General features: G+C 40.8%; 1 protein-coding gene across 1 annotated transcript in view; it reads right to left on the reverse strand.

Moving 5' to 3' along the window:
- Positions 1–7,228: 7,228 nt before the first annotated feature.
- The window catches only part of LOC133228185 (membrane cofactor protein-like), a 68,809-nt gene continuing 51,103 nt past the window's right edge, over positions 7,229–24,934 (reverse strand). The window contains exons 11-13 of the mRNA XM_061383670.1: positions 21,421–21,471; positions 17,518–17,553; positions 7,229–17,016 (exon numbers count right to left, since the gene is read on the reverse strand). Coding sequence (XP_061239654.1) covers positions 16,946–17,016; positions 17,518–17,553; positions 21,421–21,471 — 158 coding nt within the window. The 3' untranslated portion in view covers positions 7,229–16,945. The remainder of the gene's footprint in view (positions 17,017–17,517; positions 17,554–21,420; positions 21,472–24,934) is intronic.

Below are 24,934 nucleotides of genomic sequence, written 5' to 3' on the forward strand. Positions count from 1 at the left end.
GCCAAAGTAGTGGAGTTTCAGCTTTAGTATGATTCATTCCAAAGAACACCCAAGGCTGATTTCCTTTAGGATGGACTGGTTGGATCTCCTTGCTGTCCAAGGGACTCTCAAGAGTCTTCTCCAACACCACAGTTCAAAAGCATCAATTCTTCAGCACTCAGCTTTCTTCACAGTCCAACTCTCACATCCATACATGACTACTGGAAAAACCATAGCCTTGACTAGACAGACCTTTTTTGGTAATGTCTCTGCTTTTGAATATGCTATCTAGGTTGGTCATAACTTTCCTTCCAAGGAGTAAGTGTCTTTTAATTTCATGGCTGCAGTCACCATCTGCAGTGATTTTGGAGCCCAGAAAAATAAAGTCTGACACTGTTTCCACTGTTTCCCGATCTATTTCCCATGAAGTGATGGGACCAGATGCCATACTCTATAAATTTCTTGCTGTTAAATTACCTTTCTGTTAAGAGGAATCTGTAAATGCATCCTGAAACATTAATAGATGTTTTGGTACATTTAATTTATCATATCTTTGTTTCCCATCTTTTATTTTCCACTCATAATTCTATGGTGATGAGAATGGGGTCCCCAAAAAGTTAATTTTATGTGCAGATCTTACCTTCTTCATAAAGAATTTGAAGTCTGTTAAATCAGAAAGATATTTAAAATGTCCATTAAGACAAGAATAAAATTCTCTGAGGCAAGAAATAAAATGAGAAAAAGATCACAGAAGAGAGAAGTGTTGCAGGCCTGGAATGAAGGACGCTATTGCTTGAAGGGGAAACTAACCTTGCTTCCTGCTGAGCAGCAGCCCGGGAGCCTTTGCAGTCAGCCTTCAGGCAGAAACGTTTGCTTAACGGAGCCTGTACTCATGTGGCCCCTAGAGGGAGGTGCGCCAATGAATTCAGCGATGTTAGGAGAGATGCAGGCGTTCTCTACTTTTTTTCTTCCTTTCTATCAACCCTTGAAGACAGAGTGAATCAGTTCTGTAAAGGTGCTCAGAGATGAGCCAGATTTGACTTCACAGGGGTTTCACTTGGGGGGGGGGGTCTTCAGGCTGGAGAGCTGTGTCCCCTTTATTGAACTTTTTGAGCAGAAACTGCAAGGCCAGCCCTGACCTACCTGCAGGACTTTGACTTCACACCTGTTCTCTATACGTGGTGGCACTTCAACCACCTGGGAAGCCTTTCGAGGTCCAGTTCCTGCCAGTCTCCCCCCAGCTGGCTGCCCTGCCTGGTGGGGTGGGATGAAGAGGGTGAAGCATCTGTTGGGAAAACTTCCCTGGGAATTGGGGGGCACCTCCCACTGTAGCTGCAGGGCTGTGTGGGGCTGTTGACTGGAAAATTCAGGTTCTGGTTCCCAGGATGTGATGGGAACAGTTAAGACCCTGGATTGTTTTCTTCACTTCTCTGCTGAGGTAGCTACAATAGATCTATGGGGGTAAAAGCTTTGGGTCAATTGTAACAAACTAGACAGCTTCTGATTCACCTACTGCGTCATTAGCTCCAGCCTATGTATTCCAAATAAAACAAGTAACTCACGGATTCTGCCAGCAAGTTGCTGGCCTTCGGGTTCTCAAATGAGGGTGATTGATGTTAATACGAAAGCAAAATTGCAATGACTTGGAACATCTTTTCCGTAAAAGTAGTTTCTGGTGTTCCCATGAAAGCTTAATTTTAAACAGCGCTCATGGCTGTGTCATGAGAAGCAAAGTGTGTGAGAAACCTGTTCCTTCTAACTGAGGGGCCACTCCTGGAGGAGTGTTTTTCTTTATTCATCTGGACGTTGGGCTCATTACCTAAAATTGGCATTCCTAAGTGGTTTCTGCTAAAAAAAAAAAATGCTAAGCAGAATGTATCTTTTGGAGACATCTTGAGTTTGTTCTTTTGTGACCATGCTTTCCATTTACATAGAAAATTCTTTGCCAGGCATGGTCCTCCTTATCTAAGTTTGACCACACGGTTATCATCTGATACAGGTTTTCTCGGGCTAGCAAATAACAAATTAGGGTGAGTAACTTTCTCAATGTGATCCATTCTTAAAGGGATTTGGTCACCTTCTGCTGGTATGTACACCAGAGAGAAAGAAAATAGTTTATTGACCACAGACCCCTATATCCTACTTAACTCATACATAAGCCAAAAGGGAAAGAAGTTTGTCTCTTTTAAGAAGTTAATTTCTTAGAGGTGAATAGAAAAGAGGTAGTTAATTAAAATAAAATTGAAAATGGCTTCTAGGTATCACAGCAGTGACTGAAACCTCTAAATAATGCAAAGTTTGAACAACTAAGCAAGTTCAGTTCAGTCGCTCAGTCATGTCCTACTCTTTTTGACCCAATGGCCTGCAGCATGCCAGGCTTCCCTGTCCATCAGCAACTCCTGGAGCTTGGTTAAACTCCTGTCCATCGAGTTGGTGATGTCATCCAACCCAACTAAGCAAGGGGCTTGTCAAATACCCTCATGGTCTACAGGAAAGCAGCGGTGCTATGATTCTGTAAAGTCTGCCCACTACATTCCAGGGTGATATTTTCTAGAACAGCCTGGAAATGATGAAAGCAATGCAGCTTAGGAAGAAAAACAGAACTGCTACATCTTTCTGTGACTATCACGTTTGACTCATTTCTGAAAGTCTGTAGACTATGTTAAATGTTGTTCTTTAATACAAACATGCACGTTTTAAAAAATAGGCATAAAAGTTAATTTTTGGATAAAATGCTGTCAGGCATTACGACTTTTAGAATGCAGCGCCAGATTTGCCTATTTTCTTAAATCCTGCAATGTACTTTATCAATCAAAATTCAACTTCCTACCTACCTCAGGTCTCTTCAGAATTCTTACAGAAGACTTTTATGATCACATTAAAAGCTATCTCTGTATATTTTATGACAATTAAAAAAGATACAGTAGTCTCAGGTTATAGGAAAGTAAAATTTGACAAAATGTTTTCTTTCTTTATAGCCAAGCTAATTTTCACCTGGTGTTGGTGTTAGAAAGTTTGCTTTTTTTTTTTTTTCTTAAACTACAGATGGCTTCCTTTGATTAGCCAGACATCAATATCTTAATTTGAGTTTTAGTCGTTTTCTGACTTCTTTAATAATTTTCTCTTATACATATAAGCACTGACTCTGGTCTTTAGGGCTTCTCAGGTGGCAGTAGTGATAAAGAGCCTGCCTGCCAATGCAGGAGATGTAAAAGACTTGGGCTCGATCCCTGGGTCGAGGAGATCCCCTGGAGGAGTGCATGGCAACTCACTCCAGTATTCTGGCTGTGGGTAACAAGGTAGGGCTGAACGCCGTGAGCAGGGGAGGCACGAGGCAGGCTGGGAGGGGAGAAGCCTGGACAGACTTCAGGCTCTGAGACTGGAGGGCTAGAAGGGGTGACTGTGGGAGGGGAACGCTTCCAGAAGGTGGGCCCGATTAGAGGCGCACTCTCATGTGAGATAAAACACACTGGAAATAAACGCATTATCACAAATGAAACTTCTCCACAATGACATTTTATTTTTTAATAGTTTTAAAGATCCAATCAATTCTCAAAAAACAAGCAATACAGACATGAGACTTCTCAGTCCACTGGGGATTCACTCTTGCAGTTTTAAGTTTAAATTCAAATACATCTTTCCCTCTCATTCAAACAGCATTTCTAGAGAACAACGGTTTCCCCATATATTTAAGTAATTGACAAATTATTTGCTAGACAAAATAATTTATATTTGCACATATATTTCAATCACTTATAAATATATAAAATTGGAAAAACTAAATTTTAAGTGGAAACTACTATGAAAGTAAATTTATTTTAGTAAGCATAAAATACTTTGGTTGAAAAAACACCTCCTGAGGGCTTTTAAAGTCTAAGTACTTAGGGCCACCCCCTTGCTTCTAAGAAAGAGCTACAGTCTTGAAAAGCATGTGAAAGTAGGGACAGTAAAACGTCAATGTATAATTTTTTAAGAATTCCTGAATTTATTCTGTTCAAGCTTATACTCCTGAAGTGCCTCACTAGGGATTACCAAGGGAAGAACCATTTACAGAGCCTTATCAACATGTCCTTTGGGAGTAAAAATAATATTTACATGGGTGCACTTTTGATTCCTCTCTCACATCCTTCTCAAGGCCATGTTTCTTTGGCCCAATTGTGCTACTAACTGTGAAGTTTGAGGACTTTCCTGGTGGTCCAGTGGTTGGGTTTCCATGCTTCCGCCTCAGGGGGCATGGGTTTGATCCCAGTCTGGGAAGTTCTGCATGCTGAGGTGCAATCAAAAAATTTAAAAAAAAATTTTTTTTCAAAGGTGTACAACAAAACCTGTGAAAACATAATTTGAGTTAGAGCAGAGTCCCTCCTCTGTGGCCGCTGGTGTGAGGACAGAGAAGCGGGCTGGGGTCTGTCCTGCCCGAGTGTCCAGAGCCACCTGAGCTGTTTCCTCTTTCCTTCCCTTTGCGTGATCTACAGCTAATCCACGGAGTTGAGTGTGCTTTTCTGAAATACAGGGCTTCATTTTTACTCTGCCCTTTACAGATGAGGTGAGGAACCTCACCTCATACAGAAGCCTGATTCTGAATGATTCTTGATTTGTTAGACTGCCTCATTGTTCTTAAAAGGGGTGAAAAACAAATGCCAGCCATAAACTTCATAGCTTCTCTAGATCAACATGAGGTTACAAAGTTCTTAAAATGATATTTCAACCTATTAACTGTAAGAGTGTTTTCTGGTATTATTCTTAGTTAAGAAAGTCAAATTTGTTCAAATTCCCAATATTCAGTGTTTTTACTGTCTAAGGTCTGAAGTAGTGCCCACATGTTTGTAAATGCTTTTTAAATAAACAATATATAAAAAGGATTTTGCAGTGATTGAACAATGAATATTAAGAGTTGGCTTTAATCTTTGAATGCTGCTGCTAAGTCACTTCAGTCGTGTCCGACTCTGTGTGACCCCATAGAAGGCAGCCCACCAGGCTCCCCCGTCCCTGGGATTCTCCAGGCAAGAACACTGGAGTGGGTTGCCATTTCCTTCTCCAGTGCATGAAAGTAAAAAGTGAAAGTGAAGTTGCTCAGTCATGTCCGACTCTTCGTGACCCCATGGACTGCAGCCCACCAGGCTCCTCCGTCCATGGGATTCTCCAGGCAAGAACACTGGAGTGGGTTGCCATTTCCTTCTCCAACGCATGAAAGTGAAAGTGAAGTCGCTCAGTCATGTCTGACTTCTAGTGACCCCATGGACTGCAGCCTACCAGGCTCCTCCGTCCGTGGGATTTTCCAGGCAAGAGTACTGGAGTGGGGTGCCATTGAAATGATTTAAAAATCACTTTCTTTACAAATGAAATTTAATTAATTTCATTTTGAAGCATATTTCTCTAAGTTTGGAGATTTTATTTAAAAACCACATTTTCTCACCTAGATACTACTGGGGACTGTCTTGACTTGCCCTATAAATACAAGTGTTATTGAAGTGAAAACAGGCAAGGTGTTCAACTCCAAATTCCTACATGTTTCAGAGAAATGTGAAGGATGGTGAGCACATTAGAGCCCAAAGTAAAATGTTAGCACTGTGAGGTAGTTGCATTCATGAGCGTGAAAGAAATCAGAGAATAACTTCTGTAGATTGCTTTTTTCCCTTCTGTTTTCACTGAGACGTAATTGATATACAGGCATACCTCGGAGACATCCGTGGGTTTGATTCTAGAGTGGCTCATTAAAGTGATTTATCCCAATAAACTGAGTCACAGGAATTGTTCATTTTTTCCAGTGGATGTAGAAGTTCTGTTTACACTATCCTGTGGTCTGTTAAGAGTGCAGGAGCAGCGTGTCTACACAACAAAGTACATGGCTGAGCTAAAAATTACCTTATTGCTAAAGATGTTAAACATCACCTGTGCCATCAGTGAGTTGTAGCAGTGACATCCAAGGTAAGTGAGCACAGATCACCATGACAGAATCGTAGCTTTAAAAGCTTGAATTATTGTAAGAGTTACCACAGTGTGATACAGAGACCTGCAATGAGCAAATGCTATTTGAAAAATGACACTGATAGAATTGCCGGATGCAGGGTTGCCACAAACCTTCATTTGAACACACACAAAAATGCAATATCTGCAAAGGGCAGCAAACCAGAGAACAAGTGAACAAGGTTTGCTTGTGTAACGCTGTACAGGCTTAAGATGCTCAGCATGATCTGATAATGAGACATTTGTGAAATGATTGCCACAGTAAGTTTTCTTAACATCTATTAACTCACATGGTTACCAAATTTTTTTCATTGTGATCAGAACATTCAAGACCTTCTTCCTTAACAACTTGCCAAGGTAGTCACCCCTTGATATCCAAAGAGGATTGGTTCCAGATCCCCAACCACTTCCCTGCAATTAAAAATCTGAATCCTGCAGACTCATATAATATAGCATGGCATTGCTGGCCCTCTGTATCCAAGGATGCTGATGCAGAACTATTGGATGCAGAGTGTGGACTGTATACAACACAGCATTACTAGTTATAGTTACCCTGCTGTATACACTGGGCTTCCCTGGTGACTCAGCCATGAAGAATCTGCCTGCAGTGAAGGAGACCTGGGTTCAATCCCTGAGTTGAGAAGATCCCCTGGAGGAGGAAATGGCAACCCGTTTCAGTATTCTTGCCTGGGAAATCCCACAGACACAGGAGCCTTGCAGGCTGCAATCCGTGGGGTCGCAAGAGTTGGACACAACTTAGCGGCCAGACCACCACCACCGCCACGTACATTGTATCTTTGTACTTGTTCATCTTATATCTGGAATTTTGTACCTTTTCACCCCCTTCACTCATCTCACCACCACCTCTCAGTCCCCACTTCTTGCAACCAAACATCTGGCTTCTTTTTCTGTGAGTGCGGATGTCTGGATTTCGAATACTTATGAGATCGTACAGGATTTGCTTCTCTCTGTGTGACTTACTCACTCAGCATAATTCCTTCAAGGTCGTTGTGTTGACACAAAGGGCAGGGTTTCCTTACTTCTCGCGGCTGGATAGTACTGCAGTGTGTGTGTAAACCGTGGCTTCTTTGTCGTCCCTCAGCGGACGCTTCCGTTGTTTCCATGTCTTTGTTATTGTAAATAATTCTGAGGTAAACAGAAAGGTGTAGTTACATCGTCCATGTGGTGGTTTCATCTCCTTCAAATACATATCCAGATAGAACCGCTGGATCATATAGTGGTTCTGTTAATTTTTTGAGGAAAATTCATGCTGTTTCTCACAGCAGATCTTAACATTTTAAAGGAATCAAAGGGTAAAGGGACGCATGGATTTATGGAAACCTTTTAGTGTGTCTGTACTACAGGAGTGGTCAAATTTTTCTAATAAGTGGTGGATGGAGTGCTAAACTCTGTTTCCCTACAAGGTAAGGTAAAAAGACAGCATCAGAGATGAACAGAATTAAGTACATAAATTAAATTCCAGCAGTCCAGTTAGAAAATGGACAATTAAAAAACAACTGCATTTTGCAGTAAGTCACTGAACAAAGGATTCTTTTAAAAACACACATTTTTCTAACATTGCAATTTAAAATGTTGCTCTGAGGGGGAACCTTTAAAAAGGTAATGATTCTGAGTGTTCAATTTCAGGAATGCCTTGCTTACCCCTCACTTGAAGGAAATCATGTGTTCTGGTTAGAGTCTCCTAAGTAACTAAAACTTACATCACATTTTTTGGTGACAACAGACAGCTTTCTAAAATTTATTATTCAATTCCAGCATTGTCCAAAGAAATATAATGCAAGTTACGTAGGTAATTTTGAATTTTCTAGAAGCCACATTAAAAAAAAATGAAAAGAAGCAGGAAAATTAGTTTTCATATATTTTACTTAACCCCCGTGCACGCGAGCTCACTTTACGTAGGAGGAGCCAGTTTAGACATTGGCAGCAGCCACTCAGGACCACCGGCTCTGGAGCTGGGAAACGCAGTTCCACTCCTGCTTCGGAACCGGACTACAGCAGACAGACTACAACCGAACGCGGAGGCGCCGGTTACTGACAGTGTGCCCGCCCAGCGAACCCTCGGGTGCCTGCCTCATGAAGAGCTGACCATGTGAACGCCGGAGACTTCATTATTCCCCTGGAGGGGAGGCTTCACTATGAGCCGGCGCTGCCGCGCGCGGTACTTGTTACATGGCCGTGTCCTCAGGTCTGCTGTGGAGAGCGATTCAACAGTCAGGCCTCTCACTGAATCCTTGAAGATGACTATTTTTCTATTTTTTGAAGCAATACTTTTTTTTTTTTTTTTCTGTTATAAGGAAATGCTTCTCTTTAAGTAGTATTTTAAATAGAAATCTAATGTTTGGCAAGGATGCATGCGTGCATGCTAAGCGGCTTCGTTCATGTCCAACTCTTTGCAACCCCATGGACTGTAGCCCACCAGGCTCCCCTGTCCATGGGGATTCTCTGGGCAAGAACACTGGAGTGGGTTGCCATGTGCCCTCCTCCAGGGGATCTTCCTGGCCCAGGGATTGAATCCGCGTCTCTTACGTCTCCTGCATTGGCAGGAAGGTTCTTTAACAACTAGCACCACTTGGGAAGCCCTTGACAAAGATAAATAAGTATTACTATAAACTTAAACAGCTCATTTGATATAACAAAGAACCTGATTAAAACAACGAAGATGATTAAAATGTGAGCTAATTACAGTTATGTTAAATTACCTTCAGCATTCCTTAAGTCTACTCCAAGTGTTCACAGACACTTGAACCTCATGGGCTGTCTGAACACTCTTTCCTGGTTGGCTTTAGCCTCTAAGGAATTCTTAGAGAACCGCACGGAAACATAGGGCTGGCTAGGCCCACATGCCGTTCTAGATGGGATTCTTTGTCTTCACCTTTTACCCTGTGATGAAAGACACCGCTGTGCTCTTACTAAGAAGTTGCCCCTTACCGGCCTTTGTAGAATCTGCTCCCAAAGTTGTGACTGTAACCTAAGGTAGCACCACACATCACAGGTTATGTAAAATTCACCTCCTCTCTTCCCGGCTCTGTGGACACACGTTCTGGTCCCCCCAAAAGAACTTCTAATTCATTTCATTCAGAGACAGAAAGTAGAGGGGGGTTACACATCTAAAGGCGATACATTTCATGATTTTCCCAAACCGATGGATTTTTGTTGGTGGTGGATTTTATTACATGATAAAAATATCCTGGTCAAGGAATGCCTTTGCAGAATTAATATTTACAAGTTGAAAGTGAATTTCTTTACAAAATTAAGTAAAATGTATAGTGATTTCTATTTTAAAAAAACCCCAAAGTGAATATAAAATGAACAGATTCTGTTATTATTTCTCACTGGGCTAAAAAATTCCCCCATGTTTTGGATTCCCAGCTCCTAGAAGGTAGAGGAGTTAGTCTGATGGCTAACTCTGTGGTCAACAGTTATTCTAATAAGTAAGTAAGTGTTAGTCACTCAGTCATGCCCGACTCTTTGCGACCCCATGCACTGCAGCCCACTAGGCTCCTCTGTCCATGAGATTTTCCAGGCAAGGATGCTGGAGTGGGTTGCCATTTCCTTCTCCAGGGGATCTTCCCAACCCTGGGATGTAACCCGGGTCTCCGGCACCACAGATTCTTTACTGACTGAGCTACAAGTCTCCTAAGTCAAAGCAAAACGTGTGAGTGCACATTATTTTACACAAAAACAGGGAAGGTAGGAGAAAACATCAATAATCTAGCAAAGGGAACGGGAAACCAGGTATCCCTTGGATGTCCACTGCCAAATTAGCTTAGTGTCAACAGCCAAATATTCATTGAACATCTCTGAAAAAAATGTAACAGAAAAGAGATACTTTTCAATGGTAAAAGCAAACCTTTCTCTCATCTCTTCTCAGAGGGAAATAAAATTTCCTTGTCTGTAGCTCTCACCAGTTAGGTATGTGCTGAACAGAAGGGGAGAGTGCTGAATGAAATAGTGACGTCACACAGAAAGGAAGCAAGGGTGGCATAAAAAAGGGATGAAATCAATGAGGGAGGAGAAGGGAAGTAAGCTGACAATTAAGTTTATACATCATGGCTCTCCTGATTCTCATTAGGAGCCTGAAACAGGAATTTGGTGCAAAAAACCACTTTACCTCCAAAGTCTTATAGATCATTCAGCAGATAAATGGATTGTAAGTTTGTGTACAATCTGTTTGCCCATGAAACCACTTAGCCTCAAGTGACTAATGTAAACTCTTATTTTCTCCAAATGAGACGGGATGAGGAGAAATGGTCCTGGCCTCTAACACCTTAGATTTTGAGGGACGCACAGAGCAAGTATTAATTTCATGTAATGTTGTCTCTGAAATCGATTTTTATGACGCCACACATTTTGAGATGGATCTTTTGCGTTGAAGACAGTTTCTTCCTGCGCCACAGTTTTTTCCACCTATACAGCTTATTATATAACCTTTCCTTTTCCCGACATGGATCTAAATTTTGTACATGCGCTCTCTCAACTAATCAAAAAAATCCTTGTTATTAGTTTCTGTTTAAATTTTTTTTGAAAAGTTTTTTGACTGCTCAAGAAGAATAGCCAACTAGAAAAAAGTTCCAATTAATTTGATCCTTCAAGTTTTTGCTGCATAGCTTACACTCCCACTGCCTGCGTTGGATTTATTGACTCCAAAAAACTTTAGGAAAGCTCATTTAAGCAGACAGCTTAAAAACTACAGTTTCTGGATGAGTCGTTATTTATATAACATTAAAATAATTTTAAGTTTTAACGAATAAGGGACTCCAATCAAAATGGTGAAATAGGAGTTATAGCTCACCTCCTTCCTCAGATACAATCCTCACAGAATGCCTCTTAAAATGCTGACAGAAAATTTCAGATACCTAAAAGTACAAAAAAGATCTCCACCTAACTGGGTGGCGTGAAAAAACAAAACAAAAAGGAGGCAGAAAGTTGCCTGCATGCACGGGGGGAGGGAGCCGTAAGAGGGAAGGTTCCTGCGCCCTGTGAAGTCCCTTCACTGGCTGGGACGGAAAGAGAGCTTCGAGGAGTCAGCGGAGAGCGCGCCATTCAGTTTTCCGCAGGCAAACCAGACCTGCGCTGACGGTCTGTGCCGCCGCCCTGCGCTCCCCAGCCTGCGACGTGCATCCGCTGATGCAAGCGGGGCCAGGGCACCGAGACTATGGAGGATTGACCCAGAAGAGGACGAGGGCTGGCTGCAGGCGTTCCGAAGGGCCTGGAGTGTAGTATGGCGGCCACCGGCAGGTGTATATGGAACAAACCTGGGCTCCCCCTAGAAGTGAAGCGCCGCTGTCAAGGGTCACTGGAATGGAGGGCAGGGTCTGAAAACAACAGCCTGACTTTTGGTGTGCTCAGAGTGGGTGTGGTGCCACCCCCGAAAGCCCATTGTTCATGAGCACAAGCACAGGGAAGGGAAGGGCCTGCCAGAGCAGCCTCTGTCCCATCGAGCTCCCAGCGGACTCTGGACCACCTCTGGGAGATTGCAAGAATGCAAGCAGCAGGGAGGTGCCCTCAGGCAGAGGCGGGGGATGGAATCAGAGCTGATCCGTAGAAGATGCTCTTTGAGAACAGAGCTGAAATCTGAGCCCTCTCCGCTTGGCTGTGCTATTCACTGATTGAAGCCGCTGATACCTGCTTTGTAATCTGAGCACCCACGGAACCTCCGAGTGGACAACAGGTGCTCTCACAGCGGGGAAAGGTCTAGCCTTAGCCTCCAGTGGGTGTGGGCACATAGAGACAGGGCCAGGCCAGGGTCTGGGTTGCTTCCATAGCTCCCAATGTGCATCCATTTGCACAGAAGTGGCACTCATACCTGATATCAGTGCATAGACACTTAGCGATCGGCACTGATGGTCTTGTGAAACCCGTGCCTGAAGGATGACAAGACTGATTGCTGGTATCATACCCATGACTGACGTGGGGCTGAGGGCAGTACTTGGTGAGCCCGCACAACAGGTGACAGGTGACGCCACAGTGTGCGCGCCTGTGGGCAGAACCAGTGGAGGAGTACTGGGCGGTTCATCTCCCAGGGGGCTCCCAGTCCCGCCTGCTTCACACCACAGCGCGGAAACATATCTGGGGCCTTCTGATCCAGCAACTAAGGAGCAGACCCTGCCCCCTTTCTGGTTGTAACAACCACAGAACAAGGACAAGGTCCTGCTCAGTATCTAGCAGAGGCTCTGGCCACCACTATACCAGTCACACACTCTTTCTAGAGGAGAATGGCCAGCACACACTGAGGAAAGAGGTAGCAGTCATCCATAATAAAAACAGCCCTTCCACCAAAAATATTAAACCCATGCAGGCTAGACAGGGATGGGCCCACGTGAAAATAGTCCTCCAGGGCCACAGTAGGTAATTGTTTCTACCAAATTCATAGAGGAAGAGAATTTAAGCAAAATGAGGAAGCAGAGGAACTCCCAATTAAAAGAGCAAAAGAATTGACCGGAAATAACTGATAATGAGTCAGAGGGAGCCCAGATAGACAAAAGGAGCCCACAAAAATTAGAAAACTCATTTCCTGGGACAAAAACTGACCTAAAGCCAGTAAATTGAAGATTGAATAATGCAGAAGAATGAATAAGTGATCTGAAAGATGGAAAAATGAAAATCACCCAATCAGAAGAGCAGACAAAGTCAAGTGAAAAACAAAATGAAAGCAATATAAAAGACCTATAGGATAATATAAAGTGGCCAATTTATGCACAATAGGGATTGCAGAAGAGGAAAAAGAAAAGGGGAGTGAAAATATATTTGAAGAAATTATGGCTAAAAACTTCCCATACCTATCGAAAGAAGCATATCCTGGTATACAAAGCACAGAGTGTCCCAAGCAAGATGAATCCCAACAGTTCTACAACAAGCCATGTTACAATTAAAATGGGAAAATTAAAGATAAAGAGAGACTAGTAAAGGTAGCAAGAGTTAATTGAACAAAGAGTTAATTACAAAGACTTAAAAATAAGATGTGTGTGTGTTTGCCTGTGTGGGTTAGTCACTTAATTGTGTCCAACTCTTTGGGACCCCGTGGACTGTAGCCCACGGGCTCCTCTGCCCATGGAATTCTCCAGGAAAGAATACTGCAGTGGGTAGCCATTGCCTTCTCAAGGGGATCGTCCCAAACCAGGGATCGAACCTGGGCCTCCTGCATTGTAGGAAGATTCTTTACCATCTAAGCCACCAGGGAAGTCCTGAGCAGTCTTTAAAAAAAAAAAAAATACAATTACCTTGAACCACTGAAACATTTTCCAGTAAGCCTGGTGATGTTTCTTCAAAGTTAAAGAGCGTGGGCACATCAGTAACAGTCTACACCCTGGTTTCTCTCAGTGTCGTTCAGGCCCAGCAGCAGCCTCACTGGGGAACTCTTTAGAAATGGGATCTCAGAACTCTAATGCTACTGATATTGGTGGTAGGATGCTCATATAATTGCTTGGCTTTAAAAAAACTCATTACAGTGAGAGACAGTTTGGTTAATGCTTGAGAACTTTTAAGCATTTTGCTGATGTTTTAAACAATGAAGGAGTAAGGAGCAGAAAGCTATTTTGCTTTGCTTCTTTAGAGGTTATTTCTACAACAAGTCTTTTGGACCTTTAAAAATATCCTTTAAAAATATATCATCAATTTAACTTTCTCTTAGACTTCTGTGTATACATAATTTAAAAGTACTGCTGATAGAGAAATCAAATATGCCTATCATGCATTCCATTAATATAAGACTTAAGATTCATATCAAGGCATTTTGGGTATTTTAAAAAAGATTATGAAACAACATTTAAAAAATTTGAAAAAAAAAATTTGAGCTCTAAATGAGTGAAGAAGTTACTTTTATTATGTAGTCCAAGCTCACTCATTAATATAAAAATGTGTATATTAAAACCACAAGTAAACTAGGAGTACTAGGAGTTCGTCAAGGCTGTACATTGTCACCCTGCTTATTTAACTTCTATGCAGAATACATCATGAGAAACACTGGGCTGGAAGAAGCACAAGCTGGAATCAAGATTGCTGGGAGAAATATCAATAACCTCAGATATGCAGATGACACCACCCTTATGGCAGAAGGTGAAGAGGAACTAAAAAGCCCCTTAATGAAAGTTAAAAAGGAGAGTGAAAAAGTTAGCTTAAAGCTCAACATTCAGAAAATGAAGATCATGGCATCTGGTCCCATCGCTTCATGGAAAATAGATGGGGAAACAGCGGAAACAGTGTCAGACTTTATTTTTCTGGGCTCCAAAATCACTACAGATGGTGACTGCAGCCATGAAATTAAAACACGCTTACTCCTTGGAAGGAAAGTTATGACCAACCTAGATAGCATATTCAAAAGCAGAGACATTACTTTGCCAACAAAGGTCCGTCTAGTTAAAGCTATGGTTTTTCCAGTGGTCACGTATGGATGTGAGAGTTGGAGTGTGAAGAAAGCTGAGTGCTGAAGAATTGATGCTTTTGAACTGTGGTGTTGGAGAAGACTCTTGAGAGTCCCTTGGACTGCAAGGAGATCCAACCAGTCCATTCTGAAGGAGATCAGCCCTGGGATTTCTTTGGAAGGAATGATGCTAAAGCTGAAATTCCAGTCCTTTGGCCACCTCATGTGAAGAGTTGACTCATTGGAAAAGACTCTGATGCTGGGAGGGATTGGGGGCAGGAGGAGAAGGGGATGACAGAGGATGAGATGACTGGATGGCATCACTGACTTGATGGACGTGAGTCTCAGTGAACTCCGAGAGTTGGTGATGGACAGGGAGGCCTGGTGTGCTTCAATTCATGGGGTCGCAAAGAGTAGGAGACAACTGAGCGACTGAACTAAACTGAACTGAAACTATGAGTTGCAAAAAGCCTTAAAATTATTAGTTTGATTTGAAAGCTATTTCCAAAGCATTATAAAGGGAAATTACTAAAAATCATGAATTTCAAAACACCTTATCTTAGTCTATGCTTCATGATTTATTCTAAGTCTTTTGTTGTCAGTTATTTCATTACAATTTAAGCTTGATTAAAAAACCCTATTCTCCTCACAAGATATGCATTTATATATATTTAAAAAATCTAAGTCCCCCTTCCTTTTTTAAATTTAGATATAAAAAGATATACAATATTAATGAGATGTCTTGTAAATCTTAACCTGCCGGGGTCCAGCCCCGGCTGATCCAGGGAGTTCGAAGTGGGGACCGTGACAGTGAGGATCAGGATACAATAGCTTCAGTTAGATGTTAATTAAAGATATAAAGAGTAATAGAATGAGGATAGCTCAGTAGGAAAATTCAGTGGAGAAAAGAGGCTGAGTAGCTTGGTTTACGCGGGAGACCAATAAAACTTCAAGACAAGAAGTTTGCACCACTTACGTAGGCCGCAGGCGTCCTTCCGTTCTCCCGAAGGAGAGGAGACATTGAGGCCTCCCCAGTCGGATCTTAGAAGCCCAGGTAAAATTAGTAAGCTTGGTGGGTTCCTCGCTCCAGATGGAGACTCAGCCAGAGTGTAACAGAGAGAGCAACATGAGACCAGTATTTTGAGAAACTGATCCCCATTCTTTATTTTCCATGGTCTACTTTTATACACTGAGATGTTATGCAAGAGTCACGCGGGGTCAGCAGTCCTGATTTTTATCAAAGTCAGGTGCTTCATACAAATGTATACAGAGGTCTTAGGGGTGTTACATCATCTTCTGGCCAGAGGGCCTGCTGACAATTTATGACCCTCTCCTTGTGACAGCGGTCAGTCAACCAGGACACTTATTTCTCCAGGGGTGATTATTCTTAAAACAGACGCCACCCAAATAAAGTTACATTCCTATAGGGTGAGGGTATAGTGGGTTTTAGTTAAGGAAAGAATTTACTTAGCCTAAGGTCTAATGTGATTTATATCAAAGGTTAATACTTATTTCTTCTATATATTCATTAATGTGTGTAAGGGCAGGGGATGTGGAGACTTAGCAACAAATATTGGCTCAACAAATGAAAAACCCTTCACCAATACAATTTCTAATCAGCCCACTATACTTATACTAATGGTTTTCTAACTTTTCTAAGGAACCTGTTTTTAGAAGGTTTAAAGCATCTTGTGCCTCTCACGGTTGGGAGGCTGTGAGCAATCACATGTGGCCGGACAAGCCTGTCAGGCAGGCTAGAGAATCTTCAGAGGAGTTTGTAGGTTAAAACACTCTTGTCACGCCCAGGAGATTTTATTAACTGGAGCTCTAAGTTAACTCCTTCTCCGAAAGAGGTGGTGGGGGACAGCCCCCCGTAAAGTCAGAGGTGTAGGTGAGAGCACAAGTAGTAAAGTAGGCAGGCTCTGGTTATGGGGGTAGATGCTCAAGGATTTCCAGGGTGACTCCTGAGGCTCGATCCCGCCTTTGCGTATGTCGAGCCTCCTTCCTCAGAGTGCCTCACTCTGGCCCCCAACATTAACCCACTCAGCAACTTAGTTTAACCCCATCAGTTTTACTGCTACTTAGTAAATTAAAACAACATAAGAGGGAAATCAAATAGTGTTGCTTTTAACCCCCAGTTTAGCCTGGATAAATAACAACTCTAAATGAAAAGAAATCAAACAGGGTATTTGAATTAAATACCTAAGGAGCTTCTTAAAACTACCTAAGCTATACAGACAAATGAAACATTTACCATAACAATTTCAGCGACTACAGTTTTCAAGTCTCCACAGCTAACCATTTTAAATTTAATTTTGGCTATCTGTCCAATCTAGACAGTAGGGTACATCTAGGGAGGGAAGACCCATGACTTGCTGCAGCACTTAAACCTCTAATCCCACAGAAATTTTTCTTAAAATAGCTGAAGTGACCAGCATGGTCACTCTTCTTGAGTTGATATTAACAGCAGATACAGACATTTTTAGTGAAGAAATTCTACCCCAATGGCATACACATGCACACATTTTTTTTTTTAAAGTCAGCATGGAAAATAGAGTACAAACAAAACTTCACAGAAGTATGTCAAGAGTGAGAAGGACAAGTAAATTAAAGAAACATGCTTTAATGTACCCTCTCTGTCCGCTCTGCGGAATATTTGTACAGGCAGGCAGTAACTATTCCAGCAGCAATAACTACAAAAAACCAGGAAACAAGGGACATGTAATTGAAAAATCACTTCCAAGATTCAAAATCTAGCAGAAGAAATAAATGTTGGTTAGATTTCCATGGTCAGAAAATGATATTTTATTTAAGCAAGTACACATTTTTATTCTGTTTTTCTCTTCACTTTCTGAATCCAATTCTCTGGAATCACTTACATAGTTCACAGTAAGTCAGAGAAGCCCTAGATTAATTTCAAAAATGACCCACAGCATATTTGGGGTGTAAACTCATATGGCTATGCATCTTGAAACAACATATATTATTTAGGGTTTGTTAGTAAGTGGACATATACAATATAAAAGAATATATACATAAAAGATAGTATATTACATGAAAGTTTATGTTTTCCTAAACTGGTTTACTTAATTTCACAATATTAAAACTAAAGAAATGAAAAATCACTAAAAAATTAATGCACTTCTTCAGAGTGATATCTTGATTTAAGTGGTATCAAAGTTTGGAATACTTACGTACAGAAAGAATAATCACAGCAATGACTGCTGCATCTGAGAAAAACAAAAACACTTTGATGATAATTGAGCACGTAGGTGTCTCCAAATAGCTGTTGCATCTTAATGTGTAGATCCGCTATAATTACAGCGAAGAAAAAATTATCAATCTAGTTTTAGCATGACTGCAAGTGCATCCATGTCATTCTGACCACAGAACTTTTCAAAATAGATTCCTTTTGAAATTCTTAACAGGACCCTTACATTTTAACATTGTGTGCTGCAACTACCATCCTAGGTTATTCAGTAAGGTAGTGGGAACAATTAGAATTCAGTAGATTAGAAGAAAATTGTTTTAAAACATTTTATCCAATTGTAGTTCAGAAATATCAATAACCTCAGATATGCAGATGACACCACCCTTATGGCAGAAAGTGAAGAGGAACTTAAAAGCCTCTTTATGAAAGTTAAAGTGGAGAGTGAAAAAGTTAGCTTAAAGCTCAACATTCAGAAAATGAAGATCATGGCATCCGGTCCCATCACTTCATGGGAAATAGATGGGGAAACAGTGGAAACAGTGTCAGACTTTATTTTTCTGGGCTCCAAAATCACTACAGATGGTGACTGCAGCCATGAAATTAAAAGACACTTACTCCTTGGAAGGAAAGTTATGACCAACCTAGATAGCATATTCAAAAGCAGAGACATTACTTTGCCAACAAAGGTTCGTCTAGTCAAGGCTATGGTTTTTCCTGTGGTCATGTATGGATGTGAGAGTTGGACTATAAAGAAAGCTGAGCATAGAAGAATTGATGCTTTTGAACTGTGGTGTTGGAGAAGACTCTTGAGAGTCCCATGGACTGCAAGGAGATCCAACCAGTCCATTCTGAAGGAGATCAGATTTCCCTGGGATTTCTTTGGAAGGAATGATGCTAAAGCTGAAACTGCAGTCCTCTGGCCACCTCATGTGAAGAGTTGACTCATTGGAAAAGACTCTGATGCTGGGAGGGATTGGGGGCAGGAGGAGAAGGGGATGACAGAGGATGAGATGACTGGATGGCATCACTGACTTGATGGACGTGAGTCTCAGTGAACTCCGAGAGTTGGTGATGGACAGGGAGGCCTGGTGTGCTTCAATTCATGGGGTCGCAAAGAGTAGGAGACAACTGAGCGACTGATCTGATATGATCTGATCTGATTAAGTCTATTCCCTATGATTTTGTTAGGAATTTTACATACTTTTCCCCCAAAAGTGTGATTGTTTAATAAACCATAATGAAGTTCTGTAAGTCTATCAAACATATGCTATTTGCCATCTTCACAAATGATAGCTTTATCTTATCATCACCCCTCTATTTCCCTGTCCCTGGAATTAAGATACAGTCCTAATTATAAGGAGATTTTCTCTAATAATGCAGATGAAACATCAGGGCACATGGATAAAAATTACACACCAAAATGTAAACATGCATTTTTTAAAAACTATCCAGAGAACAATAAATAAACCACCAAATGGTAATTCTCAGAAATGTCTATCAGTAGCACCTCTGCTTCTAAACTACCATTATTTGTATTATCTAAAACTCAGACCATAAAATGTCATGTTAGGTCCCGCTCTTTTTATTCCATAAACATTATGAAGTATTAGCATCTGAAACAGAAGATATGAAGAGGTGGCAAGAATACACAGAATAACTATACAAAAAAAGATGCTAATGACCTGGAAAACCGCAGCGGTGTGATCACTCACCTAGAGCCAGACATCCTGGAGTCAAGTGGGCCTTAGGAAGTATCACTACAAACAAAGCTAGTGGAGATGATGAAATTCCAGTTAAGCTATTTCAAATCCTACATGATGATGCTGTGAAAGTGCTGCACTCACTATGCCAGCAAATTTGGAAAACTCAACAGCGGCCACAAGACTGGAAAAGGTCAGTTTTCATTCCAGTCTCAAAGAAAGGCAATGCCAAAGAATACTCAAACTACCACACAATTGTCCTCATTTCACATGCTAGCAAAGTAATGCTCACAATCCTTCAAGTCAGGTTTCAACAGTATGTGAACCGAGAACTTCCAGATGTACAAGCTGGATTTAGAGAAAGGCAGAGGAACCAGAGATCAAATTGCCAACATCCATTAGATCATAGAAAAAGCATAGGAAAAATCATCTACTTCTGCTTCATTGACTACTCTCAAGCCTTTGACTGTGCGGATCACAACAAATCATGGAAAATTCTTCAAGAGATGGGAACACCAGACCACCTTACCTGCCTCCTGCAAAACCTGTATGCAGGTCAAGAAGGAATGATTAGAACCAGACATGAAACAATGGACTGGTTCAGAATTGGGAAAGCAGTACGTCAAGGCTGTATCTTGTCACCCTGCTTATGTAACTTACATGCAGAGGACATCATGTGAAATGCCAGGCTGGATGAGGCAGAAGCTGGAATCAAGATTGTGGGGAGAAATATCAATAACCTAAGATATGCAGATGACACCATCCTTATGGCAGAAAGCGAAGGGGAACTAAACAGCCTTTTGATGAAGGTGAAAGAGGAAAGTGAAGAAAGCTGGCTTAAAACTCAATATTCAGAGGATGAAGATCATGGCATCTGTTCCCATCACTTCATGGCAAATAGATGGGGAAACAATGGAAACAGTGACAGGTTTTTTTTTTACTTTGGCTCCAGAATCGCTGTGGACAGTGACTGCATCCATGAAGTTAAAGACGCTTGCTCTTTAGAAGTAAAACAATGACAAACGTAGACAGCTTATTAAAAGCAGAGACATTACTTTGCCTACCAAGGTCCGTCTAGTCAAAGCTATGGTTTTTCCAGTAGTCATGCATGGATGTAAGAGCTGGACAATAAAAAAGGCTGAGTGCCTAAGTTTGATACTATCAAACTATGGTGTTAAAGACTCTTGAGAGTCCCTTAGAGAGCAAGGAGTTCCAACCAGTCAATCCCAAAGGAAACCAACACTGATTATACATTGGAAGGACTGATGCTGAAGCTGAAGTTCCGATACTTTGGCCACCTGATGAAAAGAGCCAACTCCTTGGAAAAGACCCTGGAGCTGGGAAAGGTTGAAGGCAGGAAGAGAACGGGACGACAGAGGATGAGACACTTGGATAGTATTACTGACTCAATGGACGTGAGTCTGAGCAAACTCTGGGAGTTGGTGATGGACAGGGAAGCCTGCGTGCTGCAGTCCAGGGGGTCGCAAAAGTCGGACATGACTGAGTGACTGAACAGCAGCAAGAGTAGCCTCTGAAGACAGCCCTGCAGAGTGGTAGTGGCAGTCTGGCCACAGTTTTCAGAGGGGAAAATGTAACAAGCCTCAACTGCAGTTTATAAAAAGATTAACCCGACTAAACTAGTCTAACGTAAAGAAAAATAATAGCTATTTCTCTTCATTTTCTTATCAAGAAATATTTATATTTCATTTAACTGTCACCACTATAATTCACCAAGCTCTTAAACATATATTGTGTGAATTATGTGAGAAAAGATATAGTGGGCAACTCCTGCCTGTTGTAGAAAAAATATTTCACTTGTCCATGAGGCTTGTGTATACAACATAGCAACAGAAAGAAAATCTATCTACAAATCTACATCACAAAATAACTCTATCAAATGGCAAGCAATACATTTTAATGTACACACGACCATAGCATTTAAGAAAGTTACATCATCCCATTGGAAATCCTAAATTGGGACACATCTTGAAAACTGTGTTATCTACATGTCTACACATAATGCTACTTACATTGGTCACGGGATTTGCACTGTTAAAATAATAATGTATGTCAATAACCACCAATATGTGACATGATGTTTCTTCTCTAATTACAGATCATTGAAATAATTTCATGTAGAACACTAGGGTTTCACAATGCAAGGTTATTTATAACCAAAATAATACCGAAGTCCTCAAAATATTCAGGCTCTAAGTCAACAGTTGGAGAGACATATGCTGAAAAAAGAAGAAAAAATTGGTATAAGAAAAAAGGTAGAAGAAGAAAATTATAAAGGTTAAAAGATCTATAAATTTAAGGGGTTTGATTTGTTTCTAAATTAAATCCCTAATTTCATTTTCCCCTGCATGAATTATACTAATGCTTCTCTTTAAAGCTAGTGTTATAAAATCATAAATTTATATTCAATGTCAAAGCATTCTTCTTCCTATCCATCAACATTTCCTAGGATAATATTATGTGGTACAGAAAGCAAATTTATCATTACTATAATGCCAAAATTAGCTATGAATTTAATGTGATTTCACTTAAAAGTAAAAGATGTAAGATGGCTTAAATATCATTTAAAAGTTTATCTGCAATAGAATGAAATTCAACATAATAAAGATCATTTATGAAAAACCCGTAGCTAACAACGTACTCAATAGTGCTTTTGTGCTCACTCAGTCGTGTCTGACTCTTTGAGACCCCGCAGACTGTTGCCCGCCAGGCTCCTCTGTTCATGGAATTTCCCAGGAAAGAATACTGGAGTGGGTTGCCATTTCCTACTCCAGGGGATCTTCCCAACCCAGGGATTAAACCTGTGTCTCCTGCATTCTTTACCTGTGAGCCACCTGGGAAGACCCATACTCAGTAGTAAAAGATTGATTTTTTTCCCTTAAGTCACAATACAGGATGCCCACGTTTGCCATTTCTATCAATATAAAATGATATTTTAATTTCTTTTTCTTGCCTAATCAGAGCAATTAGGCAAGAAAAAGCAATAAAAAGCATCCAAACTGGGGAAGAAGAAATAAGATGATCTTGTTCCACATTAAATAATCTTTTAAGTGGAAAACTCTAAAGATTATACACACATAAATGCACAAATACACACAAACCTATTAGAAAAATTAATTCAACAAAGCTGGAAGCTACAAAATCAACAAAGAAAAATCAGTTGCATTTCTATACACTACCAATGGACAATCTAAAAGTGAAAGTGTGAGTTGCTCAGTCATGTCCGACTTTTTGCGACCCCATGGACTATACAGCTCATGGAATTCTCTAGGCCAGAATACTGAAGTGGGTAGCTTTTCCCTTCTCCAGGGGATCTTCCCAACCCAGGGATCGAACCCAGGTCTCCTACATTGCAGGCAGATTCTTTGCCAGCTGAGCTACAACAATCAAAAATAAAATTAAAAAAAAAAAAACCAATAAAGTAGCATCAAGAAGGATAAAATACAAGAGGGATAAAAGTAACCTAAGAGGTGAAAGACTTGCACACTGAACTACAAAGCATTGCTTAAAGAAATTGAAGAAGACATAAAAATATGAACGCAAATCCTGCATTCATGGATTGGAAGACAATATTCTAAAGATGTTAATACCATACAAACCAATATACAGATTAAATGCAACCCTTTGACCATACTGAAAATGCGTTTTTCATAAAGAGACAAATTAAACCTGTAATTTATATGGAATCTCAAGGGAGTAGAATAGACAAGAAAATCTCCCGATAAGGAAATGCAAAGTTGAAAAGACTCACTTTTTCTAACTTCAGAATTTACTTAAAAAACTACAATAATCAAAACAAATTGTATAATCACAGAGGAAAAACACACGGACCAATACAACAGAATGGAGAGCCCAGACACAGCAGGATATATTGTACAGCACAGGGAAATATGGCTATTATTTTGGAATAACTTTAAATGGAGTATGAGCTTTAAAAATAAAAAAATCACTATGTTGTACACCTGAAAATAATATAATACTGTAAAATAGCTATATTTCAATTGAAAAAAAAAAAAAAAACAACAGAGACCCCAGAAATAAACTTTCACTTTTACGGTCAAATGACAGCTCACAAGGGTACTAAGGAAATCTGATGGTGAAAGGACAGTCTTTTAAAAGTGAATCTTGGGAAACTGGATGTGTGCTAGTTGCTCAGTCGTGTCCGACTCTTTGCAGTCCCATGGACTACAGCCCACCAGGCTCCTCTGTCCTTGGGATTCTCCAGTCAAGAACACTGGAGTGTGTTGCCATTCCCTTCTCAGGGGATCTTCATGACACAGGGATCGAGCCCAGGTTTCCCACATTGCAGGCAGATTCTTTACCAGCTGTGCCACCAGGGAAGCCTGATTTCAGTATTGACCACCTGGTGATGTCCATGTGTAGAATCCTTTCTTGTGTTGTTGGAAGAGGGTGTTTGCTATGAGCAGTGTGTTCTCTTGACAAAACTCTGTTAGCCTTTGCCTTGCTTCATTTTGTACTCCAAGGCTAAACTTGCCTTTTACTCCAGGTATCTTTTGGCTTCCTACTTTTGCATTCCAATCAAGGAATTTTTTGCATTCCAATCTGTGTTTTTTTTTTAATTTTTTTTTTGGTGTTGTTCAGCTTCTTCAGCATTAGTGGTTGGGGCATAGACTTGGATTACCATGATGTTGAATGGTTTGCCTTGGAAACGAACCCGAGATCATCCTGTCATTTTTTATTAAAGAGATTAGATCTGGTATATAGAGTTCTGAAGAGGTATGGAAGGAGGTTCCAAACATTGCACAGGAGGTGGTGACCAAAACCATCCCAAAGCAAAAGAAATGCAAGAAGGCAAAGTCATTGTCTGAGGAGGCTTTACAAATAGTTGAGAAAAGAAGAGAAGCAAAAGACAAAAGAGAAATGGAAAGACACACCCATCTGAATGCAGAGTTTCAGAGAATAGCAAGGAGAGATAAGAAAGTTTTCATAAGTAAACAATGCAAAGAAATAGAGGAAGGCAATAGAATAAAAAGACTCGTCACACTGTTTATTTAATTTCTATGCAGAGTACATCACGAGAAATGTCTGGCTGGATGAATCACAAGCTGTAATCAAGATTTCTGGGAGAAATATCAACACCCTCAGATGTGCAGATGATACGACTCTAATGGCATAAAGTGAAGAGGAACTAAAGAGCCTCTTGATAAGTGTGAAAGAGGAGAATGGAAAAGCTGGTTTAAAACTCAACATTCAGAAAACTAAGATCAAGGCATCTGGTCTCATCTCTTCATGGCAAATAGATGGGAGAACAATGGAAGATTTTATTTTCTTGGGCTCCAAAATCAGTGCAGGTAGTGCTTGCAGCCATGAAATTAAAAATGCTTGCTCCTTGGAAGGAAAGGTATGACAAACCTAGGCAGTATATGAAAAAGCAGAGATATCACTTTGCCAACAAAGGTCTGTATAGTCAAAACTTTGCCGGTAGTCCTGTATGGATGTGAGAGTTGACCACAAAGGTCATGAAGTGAAAGTTGAAGGTGTTAGTCTCCAGCAGGCAGATTCTTTACAGTCTGAGCCAACAGAGAAGCCCCCAAAAGGTTGAGCACCTATGAGTTGATGCTTTTGAATTGTGGTAAGACTCTTGAGCATCCCTTAGCTTGCAAGGAGAGCAGACCAGTCAGTCCTAAAGGAAACAAACCCTGAATATTTGCTGGGAGGACT

This window comes from Bos javanicus, chromosome 16 (genome assembly GCF_032452875.1).
Source record: "Bos javanicus breed banteng chromosome 16, ARS-OSU_banteng_1.0, whole genome shotgun sequence".
Taxonomy (NCBI): Eukaryota; Metazoa; Chordata; class Mammalia; order Artiodactyla; family Bovidae; genus Bos; species Bos javanicus.